Source organism: Zingiber officinale, chromosome 4B (assembly GCF_018446385.1).
Source record: "Zingiber officinale cultivar Zhangliang chromosome 4B, Zo_v1.1, whole genome shotgun sequence".
Lineage (NCBI taxonomy): Eukaryota > Viridiplantae > Streptophyta > Magnoliopsida > Zingiberales > Zingiberaceae > Zingiber > Zingiber officinale.
The window spans coordinates 1346633-1367868 of NC_055993.1; the positions used below are offsets into that span (position 1 = coordinate 1346633).

The window sequence follows — 21236 nt, forward strand, 5'->3', positions numbered from 1 at the left end:
AGAATCCATCTACCCTTTCCGATTTATCTTAACATCGGTGGTAAACTTTTATCGGGGAGGATAGGTAATCTTGGGGATTAAATATAAGAGTGGGATTATTAAAAAAAATCGAATTAGATTTTAAGAAACTTAGGCTCCATAAGAAACTTAAGGATAGAATTCATAATATCTCGATCTAGAAATTATTTATCCTACTTTTATTTCTATCATAATTAATTTAATTCTATCCTATCATCCATACCAAAAAGGAGCTTTACAGTATTATCATTTGTGCTAGACTTTTAAGAAATTTGATTTATTCAAAGTAAGATACGTTTGGTACGTCAGATCAGTGGAAAACTAGCTGGAATGCATGGCAGGAGAGAGCAGGCGAGCTACTGCCAACCAAGTACACATCCCATTCCCAACCTCCTTAAAGATCACAATCGCCCTCTTCTTAGTGGTTGAGCTGCACCTTTTTCTTGCAATCTTCTCGCTCCGAAGCTGGTGTTCTTTCCATTCTTAAGGCACTTCAGCAATGAAGTTATACGGCGAGGCGGTCGCAATGCCCATGGCTTCCAGCGGCAGCACCAGATTATTGCACCTTCGTAGGCCATGGCCATTCAGGATCAAGCAAGAGCCTCTGACTGCGGGAGCTAGTGCCATTTGCTGGGCGAGGAAGGGAAAGCTCAAGGAATTTCGTGTGCAGGCAAGTGGCGGCAATGGTAGTAAACAGGCGAGCGTGGACAGAGTCAACGGCAGGAAGGTGAATGGAGCGGTGCATGGCAGTGAGGCTTCTTTGTCTGCCGGTAACGGAACTGCAGTGCGCCAGGTCGATGATGGTGGTGAAGTCTCCATGCATGCTTACAGGCTTGGGAGGTTTGTGGAGGACAGATTTGTTTACAGACAGACCTTTGTGATCAGATCTTACGAGATTGGACCTGACGAAACTGCAACCATGGAGACCCTTCTGAATCTCCTACAGGTCATTGCCTTCTACCTCTGTATAACTATCTCTTGTTCTTTAATTGCTTCACCGTGACTAAATAGTCTGTGCCGGATTGACAAGAACAGGAGACGGCACTGAATCATGTCATGAGTTCCGGCCTAGCCAGTGACGGATTTGGTGCGACACATCAGATGAGCCTTAGGAAACTGATATGGGTCGTTACGAGAATCAACATTCAAGTCGAGAAGTACAGCCGCTGGTATATCCAGACACCTCCCTAGTGCATTTTATACATCGCTACTGATGAAGCCATTAATTAATGACTGTTTCAGGGGAGATGTGGTCGAGATTGACACCTGGGTAGCAGCATCTGGGAAGAATGGCATGCGCAGAGACTGGATGATACGAGACTGCAGCACTGGAAAGATCATAACAAGAGCTACGAGGTAGATGAATCTTTCAGCTTCACCACGTACGTCAGGAACCTCTCTTACCCGATCAATTTTCTCTTTCTGCTACACATGCAGCAACTGGGTGATGATGAACAGAGAAACAAGAAGGTTGTCTAAGTTACCGGAGCAGGTGAGGGAAGAGGTGAAACCGTTCTATCTGGAAAGGAGAGTGTTTTTCAATGGCAGCTGTGACAATGAAAAGATCGAGAAATTGACTGAAGGCACTGCAGAGAACATCAAGTCAGGTTTAGCAGTAAGTGTGAACTTTCTTGCTTGTTCAGTGTCAAGTAACTGCAGAGAACTAATTAAACATGTTTCTTTCACATGATTTAGCCAAGGTGGAGCGACATGGACGTCAATCAACATGTAAACAATGTGAAATACATAGGATGGATCATGGAGGTAATTATGCATTCTCTTTATTGACTGCTGCTCCAAGCTGACTGCTCCCTGCCAATTGCAGAGCGTTCCCATGAATGTACTGGAAGACTATCGTCTCACCAGCATGACTCTCGAGTACCGCAGAGAATGTCGACAGTCGAATCTCCTCGAGTCCCTCACAAGCCTTAACGAAGGCGTGGAGAACCCTGTGAATACAACGAGTTCATACAGTGTCGAACTGCGAAGCACACACTTGCTTCGTCTGCAGGAGGATAAAGCAGAGATAGTGCGTGGCAGAGCAGAGTGGAAGCGCAAGTAGAACATATAATTAACCGACCATCGTCGAGAAATTTAATGTCTAGATTGTCAGCACTGTGTTATTCTTTTTCTCCTTTTGTTTTCTTTTTTTTCCTTCTTGCTGAACTCCTATTCTTTGAGATGTACAGCAGAAAAGGGAACGCTCATACTAGAGTAATATACCAAAACGCAATAAGATGGGTCCGCATATTTCTTATTTCTGAGGTTACAAAATCGACCGTCCAGACTCCAGATGGAATAAGATTCCTTAGCATCGCAAGGCATTTGACCCTTCTCCAAGAAACATGTAATACCGAAAGTACCCCTACTTTGATTCCCCAAAAGCCATACTTTGTCGAGGGAAAAGCTGAATGGAAAAGTCTAGAAAAGTCATTCCCCATCTTATATAAATAAACTGGGATTGGGGGGAATAATCTGTCGGCGTCTCTTCGCTGCCTGTGCTTTCTCCGGGACGTTCTGGACTCTGCACCGCCTCGCGCAAACGAATTAGGGTTTCCGGGGCACCTCTTCTATCCGCCTGAGACATTTCGTATCGACAACGAGAGTCAATTCAATGGCGGAGGATGGCCTCCCGGCTGGAGATGCATCGAAGGCCGTAGCAGTAGCGCCGGTAGGGCACGGCCTGATCCCGATTATGAATAGGCTCCAGGACATTTTCGCTCATCTGGGGAGCTCCTTCAGCATAAATCTCCCACAGGTGGCGGTCGTCGGGAGCCAGAGCAGTGGGAAGTCCAGCGTGCTCGAGGCCCTCGTCGGTCGGGATTTCCTACCGCGGGGCACCGACATCTGCACCCGGCGGCCTCTGGTCCTGCAGTTGGTGCGCCTGGAGTCATCTTCGGCCTCTGCGGTTGAGGGAAGGGAGGAGTGGGGGGAGTTTCTCCACTTGCCAGGCAAGCGGTTCTATGATTTCTCGGAGATCCGTCGTGAAATCCAGGTGATTGTGGCTTTTGATGTTGTTTAGTGTTGTTATTTTTTTTTGGATGTTTCGTTTTTGTTATTTGTACCAGTGAGATTGGGTTCTCCTTCTGATCGTTTAAAAAATCCTTGGGAATCTCAAAATTGCGCTTCTCTAGTTAACTACTGCCTTTTGGCTTGACAACTGCAACCTTATGCATTTTTACATGTTAGTTAATTGTTAGTTTGTTACACGGGACGCTACTGTTCTGGATGTTGTCATCATGAGTAGGGGCTTTTAGAAAAAAAAGGAAGAGAACCAGAATATTAGGTGCTGCCTAAAGCATGTCTTTTGGAACTATATCCTAATGTTTTTCTTGACTATTCTATATATGGCATCTGTAGAAAAGGTGTTAGGCGGAAAATTATGATAGTTAGGGTTATTTGCTAATACCCAATAACCCATCAGTTTTTTTCCCTCTTTTTTTTTTTTAAAAAATTTAAATTCTACCCTAAACCCACCTCAGGCGCCCTTATTAGGAGTGCCTACCATCTAGGCGAAGCGGCCCCTAGTCTGAAACTGCCTTGGTGGTTTTCTAGGATGCTTTTTTTAAAACAATGATAGATGCTTCATCCAACATAAGGCTTTGAGACATGGGGAATAATGTACATATTTAACTTTGGGCAAAATTTCAAAATTTCAATTTGTTTCTACCCCTTGTCTTCAAGAAGATATTTAGACATATATTAGAATTGCATATTTGTTGTTTTTTTGTACATGTATGGAATGACATAGATGTTGAGCACATTTTGATATTGGTCTTGAGTAGTTGACTGAAATCTCATATTCAAGTGACTCAATAGGTTCTGACACAAAAAAGAGCATTTTACAAGATAAAAATATTATTAATTAAAAAACAATAGTTAGATGGGTACTGTTAATTGGAATAGCTATACTACTCCTACTCGTCTACCAATTGAACCAAACCTAGTCAACTTAATATTAGTCAAGGATGGGTGGGGCTTCCTCAAGGGGGATGATTCCTAATTTTCTGCCTAAAGGCATCCCTTTGGGGCTTCAGTTGAATCAGTTTCCCAAAGGGATCATTGCTTCTTCAGGTGGTAATGGTCCTAAGGAGTGGGGGAATGACTTCCAAAGTCTCCTTCGTCCCCTTTAATTTCCTTTCTTAGTATGACCTACAAGACCTTCCCAAAGAGAAGTTAGTTCTATATCTCGTGCATATTTTTTTCTATAAAATATTTATCAATATGGAACCACCATTGCTTTGAACATTGCGAAATCAAAAACCAATTGGTTGGGTTCTTCGTCCTGACTAGTTTCTAAACAATGTCAATTCATATAACCGGTAGCAACCTCAAGGCTTCACCCAGACAGAGGGCTTTCCTTAGTGAAAGAAGATGATCACCACTTTCTTCTCTATGTCTTTCTTTTGAATGAGACTCCTCAACCAATTCAATATTTCAAGTGTTGGAGCCAGGAACATGTATTACCAAACTTTCAATCAATTCCATGTGCAGGTTTGTGTTTGATGATTGTTTACTATTACTTTTACCTAAGCATTAATTCTTTTTTTCCCCGTTTTTTGAAAGGAATGGAATTTTATCACACTTTTGTACTGACGAGCAACTTGTTGAAACATAGGCATTGCACCTATGTTGCATTGTAGTGCCACTGTGATGTACATAAACCATTTTCTAGTACTGCGGGTCTTGTTTTCTATTGGTTCTCTTTCACTGAAACTGCAAGTATGCACATTCGCATACCTTAGGCATTTAATTGAGATGAATAAAAAGAACCTGATTTAATAAGAAGCAAGGGATGAACAGAATTACCCTACCTGAGATTTTGAGTATTTTACTTCTTTAGGTATCCTGAGATTTGAAAATTTTGTAATATAAAATTTTTCAAGACCTAAAAAGACTTGTGTAAACTCTCTATCTTTCAGAACACAATGATCTATTCTGTGATTTGTGGTTGCTGAGTTCTGATGATCAAGTAAATTACAAGCTTGAATGATTAAGATTTAAGTATAAACTATTTTGGTCTCTTCTAGAGTTCTTACTAGCGGTCTACCTATTCTCTCTTGCAGGCAGAAACTGATAGAGAAGCCGGAATGAGAAAGTCTATTTCTGATAAACAGATTCGTTTGAAGATTTTCTCTCCCAATGTTTTGAATATTGCCCTTGTCGATTTGCCTGGAATTACTAAAGTGCCAGTAGGTGATCAACCAAGTGACATTGAAACTAGAATTAGAACAATGATAATGTCATATATCAAATATGAGACTTGTATTATACTAGCTGTATCACCAGCAAATGCAGATTTGGCAAATTCTGATGCACTTCAAATTGCAAGAAATGCTGATCCAGATGGTATAATTGTCAAATATGTCATTTTATTTTATTTTATTCCGTCCTGTTTGTGATTGAGTAGCAATAGATCAAATAGATTGTATCTTAAATTGGATTGACTGATATGCAAATCATTAATTGCCGGCAGGTTCTCGCACAATTGGAGTCATCACAAAGGTCTTGTTTGTGGTTGCTCATAAATTTTAGTTTGCGGCTATGGTGGCCCACTTGCACTGGTCTAATATCACTAGTTTGTTCTTGTGGTTACAGCTGGATATAATGGATAGAGGCACTGATGCACGCAATTTCTTACTTGGCAATGTGATTCCTCTGCGACTTGGTTATATTGGAGTTGTCAATCGTAGTCAAGAGGTACTTCATTTATGTTGTCGTATGGTGCTGACTTACAAATAGAAGCAGAGAGGCTACTTTCTCATATCAAAGAAGCTACCTCTGGGTTCCTAAGTGCAGCACACGATCTAAATACTTTGCTCTTGTAATGTAGGACATCAATGTCAACCGTAGCATTAGGGATGCATTGGCTTCTGAAGAGGCTTTCTTCCGCAACCATCCAGTACACTTCCTTGCAAAACTCAGATGATTTCTTCTTCATTCATCCCCCCACCCGCCCGTACACACACACACACACAAACAAAAGAAAATTATAGTAACTGCTTCAATTTTCTGCTGTAGGCATATCATGGCCTTTCTCATTGTTGCGGGGTTACTCAGCTGGCTAAGAAATTGAATTGGGTAATTGCTGAATTTTAATGTTATGAGGCTCCATCTGATTGCAAAAGATAAACAAATTGGTTTGACTATACTTACTGTTAAACTTATGGCTGTCTGTGAATCTAATTATGCTGCAGATTTTAGAACAACATATCATGGCTGTCCTTCCAACATTGAAGTCTCATATAAATACTCAGTTGGTAGCAGTTGCCAAGGAGCATGCCACATATGGTGAATTTGAAGAATCAAAGGTGTGCATTGTCTGTTTTGTGGTCCTTGTTCAACCGATTTCAGTGTTAAGAATTTGTGACTTAATGTTGATGCTATATTCTCTGACATTGAAATATGACACCATCTATTATTGATATGGAAGCTTAGATATTGTTAATAGGAAAAAAATCCAGTTGTATTGATGTTGTCATTAGAAAACTATTACATGGTGTGCAAATATAGGACTAGGGACTAAACCCTAATACCAATAACTATTAATAACTCATTCCTCAAGCTGAAACATAGATGTATCTATATTCAACTTGTTACATAAACTAAAAATAATCCTCACAAGAAAAACACAAATTAAGGCAATACCATTATATAAAAAAAAAAGGCAGCTTAGTACACGAAGCTCCAGCCATGCGGGGTCCCGGGGAAGGATCCATTGTATGCAGCCTTACCCTGCTTTTTGCTTCTAGGATTCGAACCCGTGACCTTTTGGTCACATGACAACAACTTTACCGTTGCGCCAAGCTCCCCTTCTAAGGCAATAACATGATGAAATTGAAAAAACAATACTTGTGTGATATAGAGGTGCAAGTCATCTGAGTGTGTTTTTCCATGTGATAATGTTGGCAATGCATGGTTGAATGATGAAAGAGGAGAAGAGAAACAGTGAGGGTCCTAAATGCCTACTAAGAGGGTGAGTAACACATCTAAAAGAAGCTCAAAAGTACGGAGGAGGCATTTATGTTGAACATTGGAAGAAATTAGTGCTGCAAATCAGAGGAGAGGCTGAAGTGAATGAAAATAGAATGATAAAGAGATAGCTTTCTAAAAAGCAGAAATTGGAAAAAGGTGGGAAGGTTAGAAGAGGGAAATAAGATCCAGAAAGGGGTAGATATTCTCCCAAAAAAATCCCCTTTCTGTATTCAGTCATCAGCAAGCTTGTCGGAACATGATATTCTAAAATTGTTGAAGAAAAGCATAAAGAAGGAGAAGAGACAGAAGAAACATGCATTACAGTGGAAGGAGTATCAAGAAACAATGAAGTTTTGAAGCACATAAGTTGAAGACAAGGGCACAAAGTATAGAAGAGAGAATCAACCACAAAAAGATAAGGTGTATTGAGAAAAATGTAGTCATAAACAATAGCAAGAAAGATGTAGTTTTATATATAGTTGATGAAAATCTGGAGAAGGAATCACAATGATTTGATTTCCAGAAGATCTAAGGCAATAGAGAAGGAATCACAATGATTTGGTAACCGGAAGCATGAGCTCAGAAGGTGGGTCATGGATCTGGCTTAGGAGGTGAGCTCTACAACTCCTTTGGTCTAAATGAAGATTGCAGAAGGATACATTTATTGGTATTTGAATTGCATAATTGCTTATGGGTACTCCCATAGAGATACATTTATTTATATATTTGCAAGATTTACCTTGTTGTTTAATTTAAATTTGATTGATAATATGATTTGCTTGGGCATGCCAATATGAGAGATTGACTTAAATAAATTTAGACATTTTAATTATGAAAGATTGAATTAGTTATGTTTTAGAGTTCAATTTGTTATTATTTTTAATGTTATCATTATCGATATGTTTATTTGGGTTAGGTTTGGTGCCTATGGGTAGTGATGGGATGGGTTATGGGTAGATTAGTAAGTATCCATACTGCCGGGGGTGTTTTTGGAAGTATCAAGTGGCCAAGTGGGTATGAATGTGGTAATAAAAAATTCACGGCTGGTTTACTCGTTGCTACCCCTATCCTTTCCTCTATGATTGGTGGTTGGTTGTTGATTGTATGTAGGGTTATATCACTTATAATTTGGCATGGTTATTTTTATACTTCCAATTTTCTTTCACTGACCAAGATATTTAGAGATTACTGTGGTAATATTGAATTCTTTATGCATGGGTTGTTGTTGTTGCTTGAAGTGCATGCCTTGGCTAATTTAACACTTCTCTTAAGCTTGTTCGAATTCTGGAGGCTATGTGCAATCCATCTTGATTGTCAAAGTGTAACTCTGTTACCAATGGACTCTGTGAGAGCTTGTTCTAATCAACATACTATCAGAAGCCATCAAATCAATTTGATGGCCAATTGTAGCACTTGTGTAAATTCATGTATGTGATTGCAACAGAAGATTGTGTAACCTGTTGCAACATAGGTCTTGAATATTATACTTCCATATTCAATCAACCTTCACATCTTGTTGATTTGTTTATGTTAAAATACACTATATTCTTCTCATTTTTATAGTTTTTATCTTCATTCACACATTGGAAAGCCATCTGGCTATATTTATTAATTTCACACAAGATATGGTGTAAAAGCAAATCTCTATGCAACTAATGTCATTATTATTATGCTATGTATTTAATTATTATGCCTACCATTGATGAAAACTTATACGGATGTGGAACTCTTCATAAACCAAATTTGTTATGTTTAATTGATATGGCTGAAGGCAGTGTATCAATTTTGACTGTTTGCACTAATCTTTTTTTCATTCAAGTTTATTTGCTTTTTCGCTCTGTTTCTGATTTTGAAGGTTGTGTATTCATACTTGTTGATTGAATAAGATACAATTCCTTATTATATTCTACATGATTCTCTGTGGAATTTATTGTAATTTTACTCAAACTTCAGGTCTTACAATATTTAAAGCTTACTCATAAGTATGAGTTAAACATGTAATTGCTTTTCACATCTTTGTTTGTAATTTTGTATTGCTTACCTATTTTTCTTATGCATCAGGCTGGAAAGGGAGTTAAAATACTTAACACTCTTGCCAAATTTTGTGAGGGTAAGCATGGATTCAATTTGACATTTAGATTTTTATAATGTTCATATCTTCAAGCTATCCTGCCCTTATTGATTGTTTTTGGTGCTCTATATTTTGAATAAAATACGTGCTGAATAAAATACATTCCACTTATTGATTCCTCTATCAATGAGGTATTCTTGTTTAGGCAAATGAATTGTCACAACTTTTCTTTATCAATCATTTGTGACATCATTATAGTCCAAGCTTCTGATAAGCCATATGATATTAAGAATGAGAATTCAGTTTTGTTATGATTTGTACAAATACTGAAGGATTATAGAACTGCCAGGTGGAAGCCACTCAATTTATTTGATTGGTTCAATTGATAATTTACATGGAAAAACATAGGTAGTCCCTTCCCTCATTTATGCAAACTTTGAAATATCATTTTGAGCTAGGATTTGTTCCTTGATGGAATGTATGGTGCTGGTATCACATACCAGATGGATTGACACATGGTGCCACAGACACTAAGGAGAAAGGAATTTTGAGGGGTGTCAAGGGAGAGGAGGATCAAAAGAAAGGAATCCCTTTTGCCGAAGTAGATCCTTGTCTCGACTTACCTGTTGTAGAGTCCCATTACTGAAGCTTTGTCGTGAAACAACCCTAATGGAAGGCTCATCATAAAACAATAGAATTGTAGCCCTCTATTCGTGAAGCTTGGCTCTTGTGATCACTCATGAAAGCTTTGTTGCGATTGCTTGTGTAAGCTCCATTGCAGAGTCCTTGTCTTTTCATATCAAGGGCATTGAATTTGTATTGCGTGTCAGTCAATGGATGGAACGATAAGATTTACCCACGCAGACCAATATAGATCAATTTTCAAAACCTTGCAAATATCTATTTGTTTTATTGTGATATTACATTTACACCCATGGAATTATATTGACAACTAGTGTTCAATATTGTTCAACTGGTATGATCTTTGAGAATCCTGCCTTACACCGATCACACCCTTCCAGCCCGTGAATCTTGAATAGAGCCAGAATTACGAAGAAAAAAATACTGAAAACTATAGTTGTTTAGTGAGTTTGCTTACAAATAGTAAATTGAAAGAAAATATTGGCTTCTAGAAGACAAAAGAAAGTGGTAAAGGTCAAATAGGAGTGACTTGATATACACACTTAACAGATGAAAGTGACACATTTTGCTAGTGGCATGAATAGGATGAAGATGTTGGTGAAAGACCAGAGAAGAGAAATATAAGCAGATATATGCTCAGGGACTTTTAAATCTAGAACCCAAGAGTTTCATCCAGTACTCTGCATCGTGCAAACAATAGAATTATCTTCTCAAACCAGTGGTGACACAGATTGACATAATGCACCCATAGAGATATACCACTTAAGGATTCATTCATTGAATATTTGCCATAGTTTGACGCTGGCTGGCAACCTAACGCAACCAGCATGCACTTTTAAATTGAATATCACCTGCATGCACTTTTAAAATTGCTGATTTCTGGTACTAAAACTGAAACATTGACTGTAATCACATTGAACTTGCTTGTTTTAATATTGGAAAGCAGAACTAATTGAGCTCAACATTCTCAAGTGATTTTCGTGATCATGTTCATCTATTTTCTGTGTATACTAGGCCTTGTCAGTATACCTTGTTGTAATCTTGCAGTATTTTGCTATACTGATTGTCACCTTGTGTGTGTTTTTGTTTCTTTGTATTGATGTCTCTTGGATATTCTACTGTGTCGTGATCATCATTTTTGCTTGTAAGATTAAGTTCTCTAAACTATTATCATTCCCTGTACTGCAGTTTTTTCTTCAATGGTGGATGGAAAAAATGAACTGTCAACAGATGAACTTTCTGGTGGAGCACGAATTCATTACATTCTCCAGTCAATCTTTGTGAAGTGCCTCGAGGTTCTTTTCCTCCTTTTAAACTATTCTAGCTCTCTTTTTTTTTACGTTAGTGTTATGTAAGAATTTGGTGGGCTTGGGTGGAATTTTAGTCACTGTTTCTTTTATATATATATATAGATTTGATACGCTGCACAACCGCTGTGCGTGACGCGCGTAGGTGACTGAGTGTTCACTTCCGAGCGCCCCAACTCACTCAGTCGCCCACGCATGTTGCACACAGAGGGTGTGCAGCGTATCAGATTTCTATATATATATATAGTCTGTACGATTTTTCTAACTCCATGTAATCTGCACATGGGTAGGAGGTTGATCCTTGTGAGGACATAACTGATGAAGATATTCGCTTGGCTATTCAAAATGCAAGTGGTCCAAGAACTGCTTTGTTTGTTCCAGAGGTACCAATTGTTAGACATTTTAGACTTCCTAATCTATGAGTTTGACTTATGGACCTTTATTTTTTTAATCTCAGGCACCTTTTGAAGTTCTAGTGCGAAGGCAGATAAGCCGACTGTTAGATCCTGGCCTTCAGTGTGCGAAGTTCGTTTATGACGAACTAATAAAGGCATAGATTAATTAATCCTGAATCAGTATCTTATATGTGTGTATTCTCTTATATGTTCTTAGCAGCCTTGTTGTTTTGACTATTTTTCCTTTGTAGATTAGTTACCGTTGCTTAACCAGTGAGCTACACCGTTATCCTGTCCTCCGAAAGCGCATGGATGAGGAGATCACTAACTTCTTACGAGAAGGCCTTCAACCTGCAGAAATAATGATATCTCACATCATTGGAATGGAGGTAGATCTTTATTTTCTTTTCTTCTTTGTGCAAGTTAAAGAATACTTATTGCTATCTGCTTAAGATAAATGATTGTACAACTTAGTGTTTACATCTACTGCATTGATTCTGTTTCTGTATTATTGGCGTGACCTGTGTAGGAGAATCAAAGTTCTTCGAAACATTGTGCTAAAATATTCATCCCTTCTTCTGGAAAACACTAACATTAAAATGCATATTGTTCTAATTGTGAAACTGAGAAGTCAAAAGTAAACTTCAATCTTCCATGGCTCATCAAAAACAAAATTCCACCTATTATTCTGGAACACTATGGGAAGGGTTATTCATTATCCTTCTATGTGAAAATCTTCGGATAACAACAATAACCACTCATTAGTTCCAACAATCTAGGATCAATTACAGGGGTATCTATATCTATATGCAATACTATATTTTCAAGTGTTAAATAAAGCCATCATCTCCCTCTTCTCTTGCATCTTACTTTAATCTATTCAACTTGTTAACTTTGTAATGTTTCGATCATTTTTACAACATGTTCATGTCATCTTAATTTTTCTTCTTATTTTATCAATTATCATGGAAACATCTAATTACTTTTGAACCTAGGTTATCCAACAGTTATCTGACTGTTGCTGCTCCAGCGTGTTAGATCAATGACTCATTTTGGTGTTCTTGTTGAGTCATCAATTGACTAGAATCCACTATTAGTTGACTAAACTCAATCAATCGAATGCCTAGTTGACTTGGCTCCAAATAGAAACATTTTATTCGCGAGCTACAAGGACAGTTTGATGGTTTGTGATTTTCTATTTTTTTTCTTTCTTTAGCGAATAAGGAATAGGCACAACTAGCATTACCTAAATCTCTTTTTTTCTTTGTTTTATTTTCTTTTCATAACTTGCTTTTTCTTTGGAAAAGTACATTAGAAGTCATGGTGTGGTGGTTTTGTGGTTCTTTATTTAATTGCAAAAATCCAGAAACTGAATGCTTTTGGAAATTTTATTTGCTCTTTCTGTAATATTTTTTTTTTACAATGAAAGATGTATTGGACATCTTTGAAAGAAGATTCATAAAACATCTGTCTCTGTCTGTCTGATAGATAAAAGAAATGTGCAACACTTAGCATTCCATTTTGTTGCCAACTAATTTAAATCGAAATGTGATTTCTTTTGCCACCTCCTTTGATCATATGTTGCCTCCTCATTATAAGGGAAAACCTAATTAAGCCATGTAAAAACGTCTGCAATAGATGCATGAGTCATGTCTCTATAGATTTGAGTCTTAAATAAATCCTGCCAAACTAATTTAATTAAGGTATATCATTGACATTCTTATTAGTTTTATGTATGATAAATAATCTCATATATTGTCAGTTAATTTAGCTATTAGTTTACATATTATATATGGATACATTGCATAGTTAATTAGTTATTCATATTGGTTTTTAAATTTAATACAATTTTAATTATAAAATTTTTACAATGCGTGTGTGGATTTATGATCATTTGATTATTCAAATTTTGAGCTTTATATTTTATTAATTTGAGAAATGTAGATAATTTTTGACTTTATAATTTAATTGTTAGATCTTATATAATCTTTCAATATTAATTCAAATTATTTTATCAATTAATTTGTTTTTGTGTACTTTATTATTATAGTGATTGTTTTCTTTAACTCATAATAAAAGTTTAAATAAATATTCATGAGAATTTAATTATTAAATTATTGACTTATATTAAATTATTCAAATTATTGATTTATATTAAATTTTTAAGTCATTGTGCAAGGCACAGGTCTACAGCTAGCAATGCTTAGGACTTGCATTATTTATTGTGTGGTTTGATCTTAATGCTTTTATATTTTGTATTTTATTGTTTTCCTAGTATTTCCTTAAGCAATATTTTACCGAATAAAAAATTTATTTGATGCATTGATTTACACAATGTTTTGTAGATGGATTATATAAATACTTCGCATCCAAATTTTATTGGTGGAAGCAAAGCTGTGGAATCTGCTCAGCAGCAAGTCAAAGCATCCAGGCTAGTTCCATCATTGCCCAAACCCAAGGTGCATTTACTTCCATAAAAAAAAAAAAGAGATATTCAGCATATTTTAAATTAGAAATAGACAAAACTTTAGTGGTTTTTTTTTGTTTTTGTTTTTTAAGTTGTTTATTTCTAATTTAGTTGTACTATGTGCAACTTGTGCCTATTCCAAGGATGTTGAACTATGTGGAAAAAGTTGTGTTCCCTCAAAAGTCCAGGGTTTTTGAGCAGAAATTTGTCTTGTATCTTGCTCTCGAATCTCCAATTTTTAATTATCAAATAAGTGGGGGGAAAGTTTTGTGTTTTTCTAATATTTATGTTGATAACAATGCAAGATTTAAAATTTCGAGTTGTGTTAGAGTTTGGGTGTAGGTTGACAAAGCAATTTAAAAAGTTGAGGAACACATGAAGGAGAAGAAGGAGAAGCTTGATACGATCTTGTCAAACTTAGTTTTTGTATCACATGCTAACTCTATTTCTCTCAATCTCTACTGATATCATAAAGAAAACACACAAAAACTTGTAGATATCAAAGTTTATCTTAAAATTTATTATTTATTATTTTTTAAAATAATTAATTAAGTTAAATTAAATTAATATTTTAAAAATTAGGGTTGAATAAAAGTTGATTTAGCATTAGGTGGAGTCTACCAAGTAGTAGACATGGCGATGATGACCAAGTAGGCTTAAATTGAATTGATTTTATATTTATTTTGGTTAGTTTAAAATTGAACCAAATTTATATATAGAATAATTTTGTTAAATCGTAGTAGTATATTATATATGGTTAGAAATCATATTATATTTAATTTTCTTTTAAATTTTGGTTCTGTATTGTAATATTTTGCTTACAAAATAACATAAAGAAGGGAAAGGAATGAAAAAAAAATCTTAGTGATGGAAACAAGGGATAAAAAGGAGAAAAAGGGGGAAAAACAGGGGACTCGTGAGACTCTGCTTCCAGCATTGGTCTGCCATTGTGGCATAACTACCACAAGATCGCAACTAGGTCTGGCTGCATTCTATCCGCGAGGCCGCTATCGCATGGCGGAGAGCCTACCACTAGGCAATGCTGCTGCAATCTCGTAGAGGCCTTGCGGTCAGGAAAGGCCGTCACAACCTCACGGAGGCGTCGCTGTTGCCTCGCTGGTTGTGAGGCCTTTGTGAGGTGCCATGCTTGGCCGCAAGGTCTCCACAATGCCGTTGCCACCTCGCGGAGAGCCTGTGTGGGTGCTGAAGAGTTTTGGTGTCGATCGGCGAGCAGAATGGTAAATTTCACCCATGCAGCCCGGCACGACTCCATATTGTAATCGTTGTAACAAAGTATTGGATTTATATTGCTTTCTTTCTGTAATTGGAATGATTATGAAAATAATATTCCATATGTATGCTTGCTTAGGCTCTAGCTTTGAGTTTCTGCACTGCCTTTGTATTGTGATTTGTTGATACATACAGCATTATGTTTTTTTCTCTTCCAAAAACATAATTTCAAGACTTTGTTGCAACAAATTTTCAGTTTTCTTTGATGCATGCCCATAAATTTGTTTATGTGTGATTTCTTGGCCACATGTCACTAATGCTGATAGCTAGTGTATCCTGTTTTGATAGACTTAACAGATCATGCATTTTAAATATAGTCTAAGCAAGTGAGAAAGTTGACAAAGTTGATATACCGGTATATGGTATCTTTAAACTTGCAAAATATTGTATTCATACATATTACTGTTACTCATCATTTAATTTGTTTTACTACATTTATGTTCTCTACAAGGAGGCTAAAAAGAGTAAAGATTTCATCTGTTATATGCCTACACTGGTTCATTTTCTGATTTTTGAGCTGGTTTATACAAATTTCCAATGTACTTGTTTCAGTTCATTTTTGGAAATAAATATTACCAAGTTTTCGAATATCTTTAGACACGTGATAAGTTCTATAATATTGTTCGAACTAATAATGCAAAGAAGGATATGTATAGGATATCTAATTGTTATATCTGGTAAAATATTTTGGCAATATTAGATGCATAAAAAATAAAAATAAAAATATATTGATCTAACAAAATGATGGAAAGACTTCTTTTATATATTATTTATACAGGAAATCTAGTTTTAGATGTTGAAAATCATGGTAAAATTTAGGAAACATAAGTTCACAGTATTGGATCGAATCAAATTAAAGTTTTATAGAAATAGGTGAAAGTGTAGGTCTATAAGATCTTTTTATATGAATTTGGAAGAGTTCAGAAGTTATTTAACAAAGTTTTGAGAATTAAGAAGATGCTTAAGGAATAGTGGAAATATAGTTGTTAACAATTTATATGAAGAAAAAAAATGATGAACCAAGTATCACCGAACTTGGGGCGATTGGTCCAGCCCAAGAGAGTTTTCCACCGGCCGCTAGGGTAAATCGGGAAGAACTTGCAGCGGGTGGTCCAGAAGCCCAATATCTCGTGGTTGCGTGTCCCATTTGGAGGAAAAATCCTTGCAAATTCGCTGTAATGGGGATCAAACTGCGGATGCCTGGGTTACAACTGGGCGCCCTTCCGCTGTACCATAGCCCCGAGGCAACAATTTATATGAATAAAGATTACATAGATTGTTGTTCTACTTATGAGATTAAGTTGAAGAGTTATTTCACGATAGTTTTTGAGAGAAGAATAGGACATGAAGCGTTTTATTTAAATTGTTTTATTTCATGTTAGAAATTAATTAAATATTTTTTTATTTAGTAAGACAACAAGTGAGGGATGATATTTTGCTGAATGGATTAATAGAATAACTATGCTGTACACAAATGATTGTTATAACACTTAATAATGAAATATCCCATGTGTGACTAAATTATTAACTCGGATAGCTTTAAGACTTTTCAAGTTGGAGCATAAATATTGACCTCCTAGCTTGGTCCTGGTTGTTAACTTTAGCTGTCTGAACTTTCATTTTTGCTATTTAATTTTGAACCAAGTGCCTATCCTGTATTAGGATACAGCCGATTCAGATAAATTTCTAGCAGCCGAAAAAGTTACAAAATCACGAGGTATCTTTGCAAGATCTGTTGCAAATGGAGCTGTTCCTGATCACTTGCAGGTAAGTTACAATATTTTCTCTTTCTTTTTGTTGTTATTGATGTGAACTTGTCTTCAGCAGTTTATGCAAATAAGCTGATCTGTGCAATTTGATATAATTCTTTTGCCCTCTCTTATTTGCTGTTTTTATTAGAGTGCTCGACCTGTTGCAGACTCAGACCGACCAGGTTCTTCTGGTGAGGATATTTTCCATTCATAACTCAAATGTGATTACACCAAGTATTGATATTGTGTTATTTAGGAATGGTGCCAATTTTATGTTATTTTTTATAAAAAAAATAATTTCTTAAGGAAACAGTTATATTTTCCAGAAAGAAAAGTTGATATGATAAGATCCAATGCTATATCCCAAATACTTTGTTGTAACACAGTTTGATGATGATGATGAGCTATCCTGCTGCTACATGAGTGCTTCCACTTTGACTGTTTTTGTTTGGTGGGTAAATGTGAGAATGCTATAACTCTATGCTGCTTTAAATTTTTCGATGATCAGGAAATACAAGTGGATCAATCTGGGCCATTTCATCCATTTTTGGTACCAGTGAGGACCGTACATCTGCAAAAGAAAGTACAATCAATAAGTCTTATGATGCACCCTTACAAACTTGGGAGCATTCATTTTCTATGATCCAACTGAGAGAGGTACCATCTACATTAATAATGCACGGTTGATGCTTCACATACAAAGTTGGTTATATGCAGTGGTTAAATTCAATGTTTCTCCTTTTGCAGCCACCATTAACCTTGAAGCCTTCAGAAAGTCCAACTGAACAGGAGGCTTTGGAGATAGCTATTACAAAGTTGCTCCTGAAGTCATACTTTGACATTGTTAGGAAAAATGTTGAGGATTCAGTGCCTAAGGCCATTATGCACTTCTTGGTAAAGATGTCATCTTCTGATAGTCAGAACTTTATTTTCATTTGTCTTAGAAGATTAAATTCTATCAGACTGTCCTCTTTATTTCAAAATTATTATTTTAAGGATCTATATAATCTGATTTAAATAAGATTATCTTGGCATGATATTTAGTTGTAGTTTGCTAGTACATTTCAGCAACTAGGGAAATTTTGCTGACTGTGAGTACTTTGTGCCATATATACACCATGAATATAAGAAGTCATCATGTTTGTAAACTACGAGGAACAATTTTATAGTTCTTATCTTGCATCAAACACTTTGTATGGTTAAAAACATCTGGCCATGCCATTAATCTTTATGTAGTCAATATCATTAGAAACACTTAGATCTTTTCTTTAGTTATGTTGGCAAGTGTTTCCCTTGGTCTCTCTTGATAAATTCATCTATAATTAATCTAAATTGTTTAACTCTGGACTTTATCAGTTAGCATTTAGTCTGTCCTATCGTCTTTATTTTTTAAGCTATGTCCATACCATCATAATTTAGTTTCTTTTTTTATTGAATGCTCATGGATTATTTAACATGATATTGAAAACGAAAAGAATGCCTGATCAATGGAGGATAAGTACTCTAATTCCCTTATATAAGAACAAGGGAGACATACAAAATTGTGCAAACTATAGGCGTATTAAACTAATGAGTCATACTATGAAACTTTGGGAAAAAGTAATAGAAAAAAGATTAAGGAAGGAGAGCATAGTGGCAGAAAATCAATTTGGGTTCATGCCTGGAAGGTCGACAATAAAAGCTATACATCTCCTTAGACAATTAATTGAAAAATATCGGAAGCAAAAACAAGATCTACACATGGTATTCATTGACTTAGAAAAAGCTTATGATAGAATCCCAAGAGAAATTATATGGAGTATTTTAAAAAAGAGAGGTGTTAGCGTAACATATATTGAACTAATTAAGGATATGTATGAGGAGGTAACGACCAGAGTAAAGACTTCAGGCGGAGTAACTGAAGCATTTTCAATAAAGATAGGGTTACATCAAGGATCAACCCTAAGTCCCTATCTTTTTACATTAATTATGGACGAACTCACTCGCACATTCAAGACATAGTACCGTGGTGCATGTTGTTTGCAGATGATATTATTTTGGTAGATGAGACACGTGAAGGAGTAAATGCTAAACTAGAATCTTGGAGGGAAATACTAGAAGGGAAAGGTTTTAAGCTTAGTAGGTTAAAGACAAAATATATGAAATTTAAGTTTAGCAATATTAGAAGTAATGAAACAATTGTTAAAATAGGAGAGGACGAGTTGTCCGGAATCGAGAGATTTAAATATTTAGGATCATTTTTACAAAATGATGGAGGGATTGATAGAAATGTCTTACATAGAATACAAGAAGGATGAGTGAAATGGAGGGTAGCATCAGGTGCGTTGCAGAGATGAAGATGTTAAGGTGGATGTGTGGACATACGAAGATGGACAAAATAAGGAATGAGAGCATTAGAGAGAAAGTCGTAGTTGCATCTATTGAGGACAAACTCCAAGAGACACGTTTAAGATGGTACGAACATGTATTTAGACGATCAATAAATGCTTCAGTTAGACGATATGAAACTATGATAAACATGCATATCAAACGAGGAAGAGGAAGACCAAAAAAGACTTGGTTAGCAACAATAAATCAAGATAAAATTTATTTAAATATAGATGATGATATAATAGGAGATAAAGTTCAATGGCGTAAAAGGATTCATACAGCCGACCCCACCTAGTGGGAAAAGATTTGGTTGTTGTTGTTGTTGCTGCTGCTGCTGCTGCTCATGGATAATGAAATTTCTTTTATTTTACCTATTGTGTGTCCATCTCAACTTTCTGTTACATTAACATTTATGTTCTTTTACTTGCTGACACTGACTAGTATTGCGATGCTGACTGGAAGGTGAATTTGAGTTGCCTCATTTAGTTATGATTTATGGCTTTTTTGTTACTGTTATTTATATCTGATGATTAGTATTCCTTTATTCTCTTCTAAGAATTTTTTTAAAATTTTTTTTTATGTATGTTTGTTCCGTTTGGTTTATTTCCATTATCTTTAATTTATGTTTTGTATATATTTAAATCGATTGATTTTAATGAGGATTAAACACTGCGACTTTTAATTAATTAGTAGTCCTACAATTCAGGTTGGAAGCAGAATCCAGAATTTTGTGAGATTATTCTTTTTGTCCTTATTTGGACAATTCAATATCTGTATCTTATGATTTGTATGCTTCCTGCATTTTCGTAGGTTAATCATACTAAACGGGAACTGCATAATGTTTTAATCAGAAAACTTTACAGGTATCAGCTTTATCATTCTTTTTTAATCAGTCATCCTTTTTACAGGTTCTATCGATATGGGATGTATATGCTCTTTCTTTCTTTTTTTTTTGTTTTCCTGCTTAGCGTGCTAAGAATCAAGCCTTACATGATAACTCGTTGATTAGGGAAAATATGTTCGATGAGATGCTGAAGGAACCTGATGGTGTTGCCGCTGAAAGAAAACGTCTTCGCGAAAAACTGAAGGCCTTGCAACAGGCGCGTAAGGTCAGTGAAGTTTTTTATATCCATATTTTTATTGACCTCCCACTTAATTTTGACCATGCTCTATTTTGATTTGTTTGTATATTTTTTAATGACCAGACATTGGAAGAGCTCCCATTAGAAGCTGAAACTGCCAAGGCCTATACTGCTGATCACGATCCAACTGAACTGCCCAAGACACGTGTAATTCCTTTATCTTTCTATTCAACTAACAACTATCTAGGTTCGTTGCATACAGCTACTCCCCCAAATCCAAGATTTTGAAAAATCAGCGTCACCGGTGTAAATATCACCAGCACATTCGGCCTATGAAAGTTAACGGGTTGGTTCATATGATAAGTTGACGCATGAAGGTTGCAAATACCATTTACTTTGATTTTGTATTTTTGTTGGCAGATTAAAGTATCCCACAGTAGCTTTCTTCGACCAGACAATGCAATTCTTTAGTGAGCTCAGTATCATTGAGTTGGCACTAGTTTCTTGTTTTGCTTCCTGTATAGTTATTCTTTTTCAAAAATAAAATTTGTAAAATAACATATCATAAATGGATAACATGGCTGCTGGTAGTAACCAGTGACAAATAGTCTCTCCGGTTAACATATTGTTTGATTTCAGTTGTAGTTATATAGGGAGTATTCTAAGTTTTGCAGGTTTTCTTGTTCTCTCAGTGATAGTTGGCTTACTGTCTTTTATCACTAGACACCTCAGCCTTAAGATATATATATTTTTTCTATTTCTTGTATTAATTATTTTTATCTTTTGGTCCTTACCGAGAATGGTCATTAATCTTCTGCAAATTAAATAATTATTCATATATATATATATATATATATATATATATATA

The 21236-nt window shown here is 35.9% G+C and overlaps 2 protein-coding genes across 2 annotated transcripts; both read left to right on the forward strand.

The window, feature by feature from the left end:
• The first annotated feature begins 446 nt into the window (after positions 1-446).
• Positions 447-2282, forward strand: LOC121974354 (palmitoyl-acyl carrier protein thioesterase, chloroplastic-like). The gene is made up of 6 exons (XM_042525371.1): positions 447-964; positions 1054-1187; positions 1261-1374; positions 1456-1633; positions 1714-1782; positions 1844-2282. The coding sequence occupies exons 1-6, from the start codon at positions 518-520 to the stop codon at positions 2078-2080; spliced, it is 1179 nt and encodes a 392-aa protein (XP_042381305.1). The 5' UTR covers positions 447-517; the 3' UTR covers positions 2081-2282.
• Positions 2283-2480: 198 nt separating this feature from the next.
• LOC121974353 (dynamin-related protein 3A-like) lies at positions 2481-21059 on the forward strand. The gene is made up of 20 exons (XM_042525370.1): positions 2481-3013; positions 5085-5367; positions 5495-5523; positions 5617-5718; positions 5852-5920; positions 6040-6099; positions 6216-6329; positions 9055-9103; positions 10895-11001; positions 11304-11396; positions 11471-11563; positions 11660-11797; positions 13754-13867; positions 16828-16932; positions 17065-17107; positions 17425-17573; positions 17664-17810; positions 20097-20149; positions 20296-20395; positions 20492-21059. The coding sequence occupies exons 1-20, from the start codon at positions 2633-2635 to the stop codon at positions 20654-20656; spliced, it is 2394 nt and encodes a 797-aa protein (XP_042381304.1). The 5' UTR covers positions 2481-2632; the 3' UTR covers positions 20657-21059.
• The last annotated feature ends 177 nt before the right edge of the window (positions 21060-21236 follow it).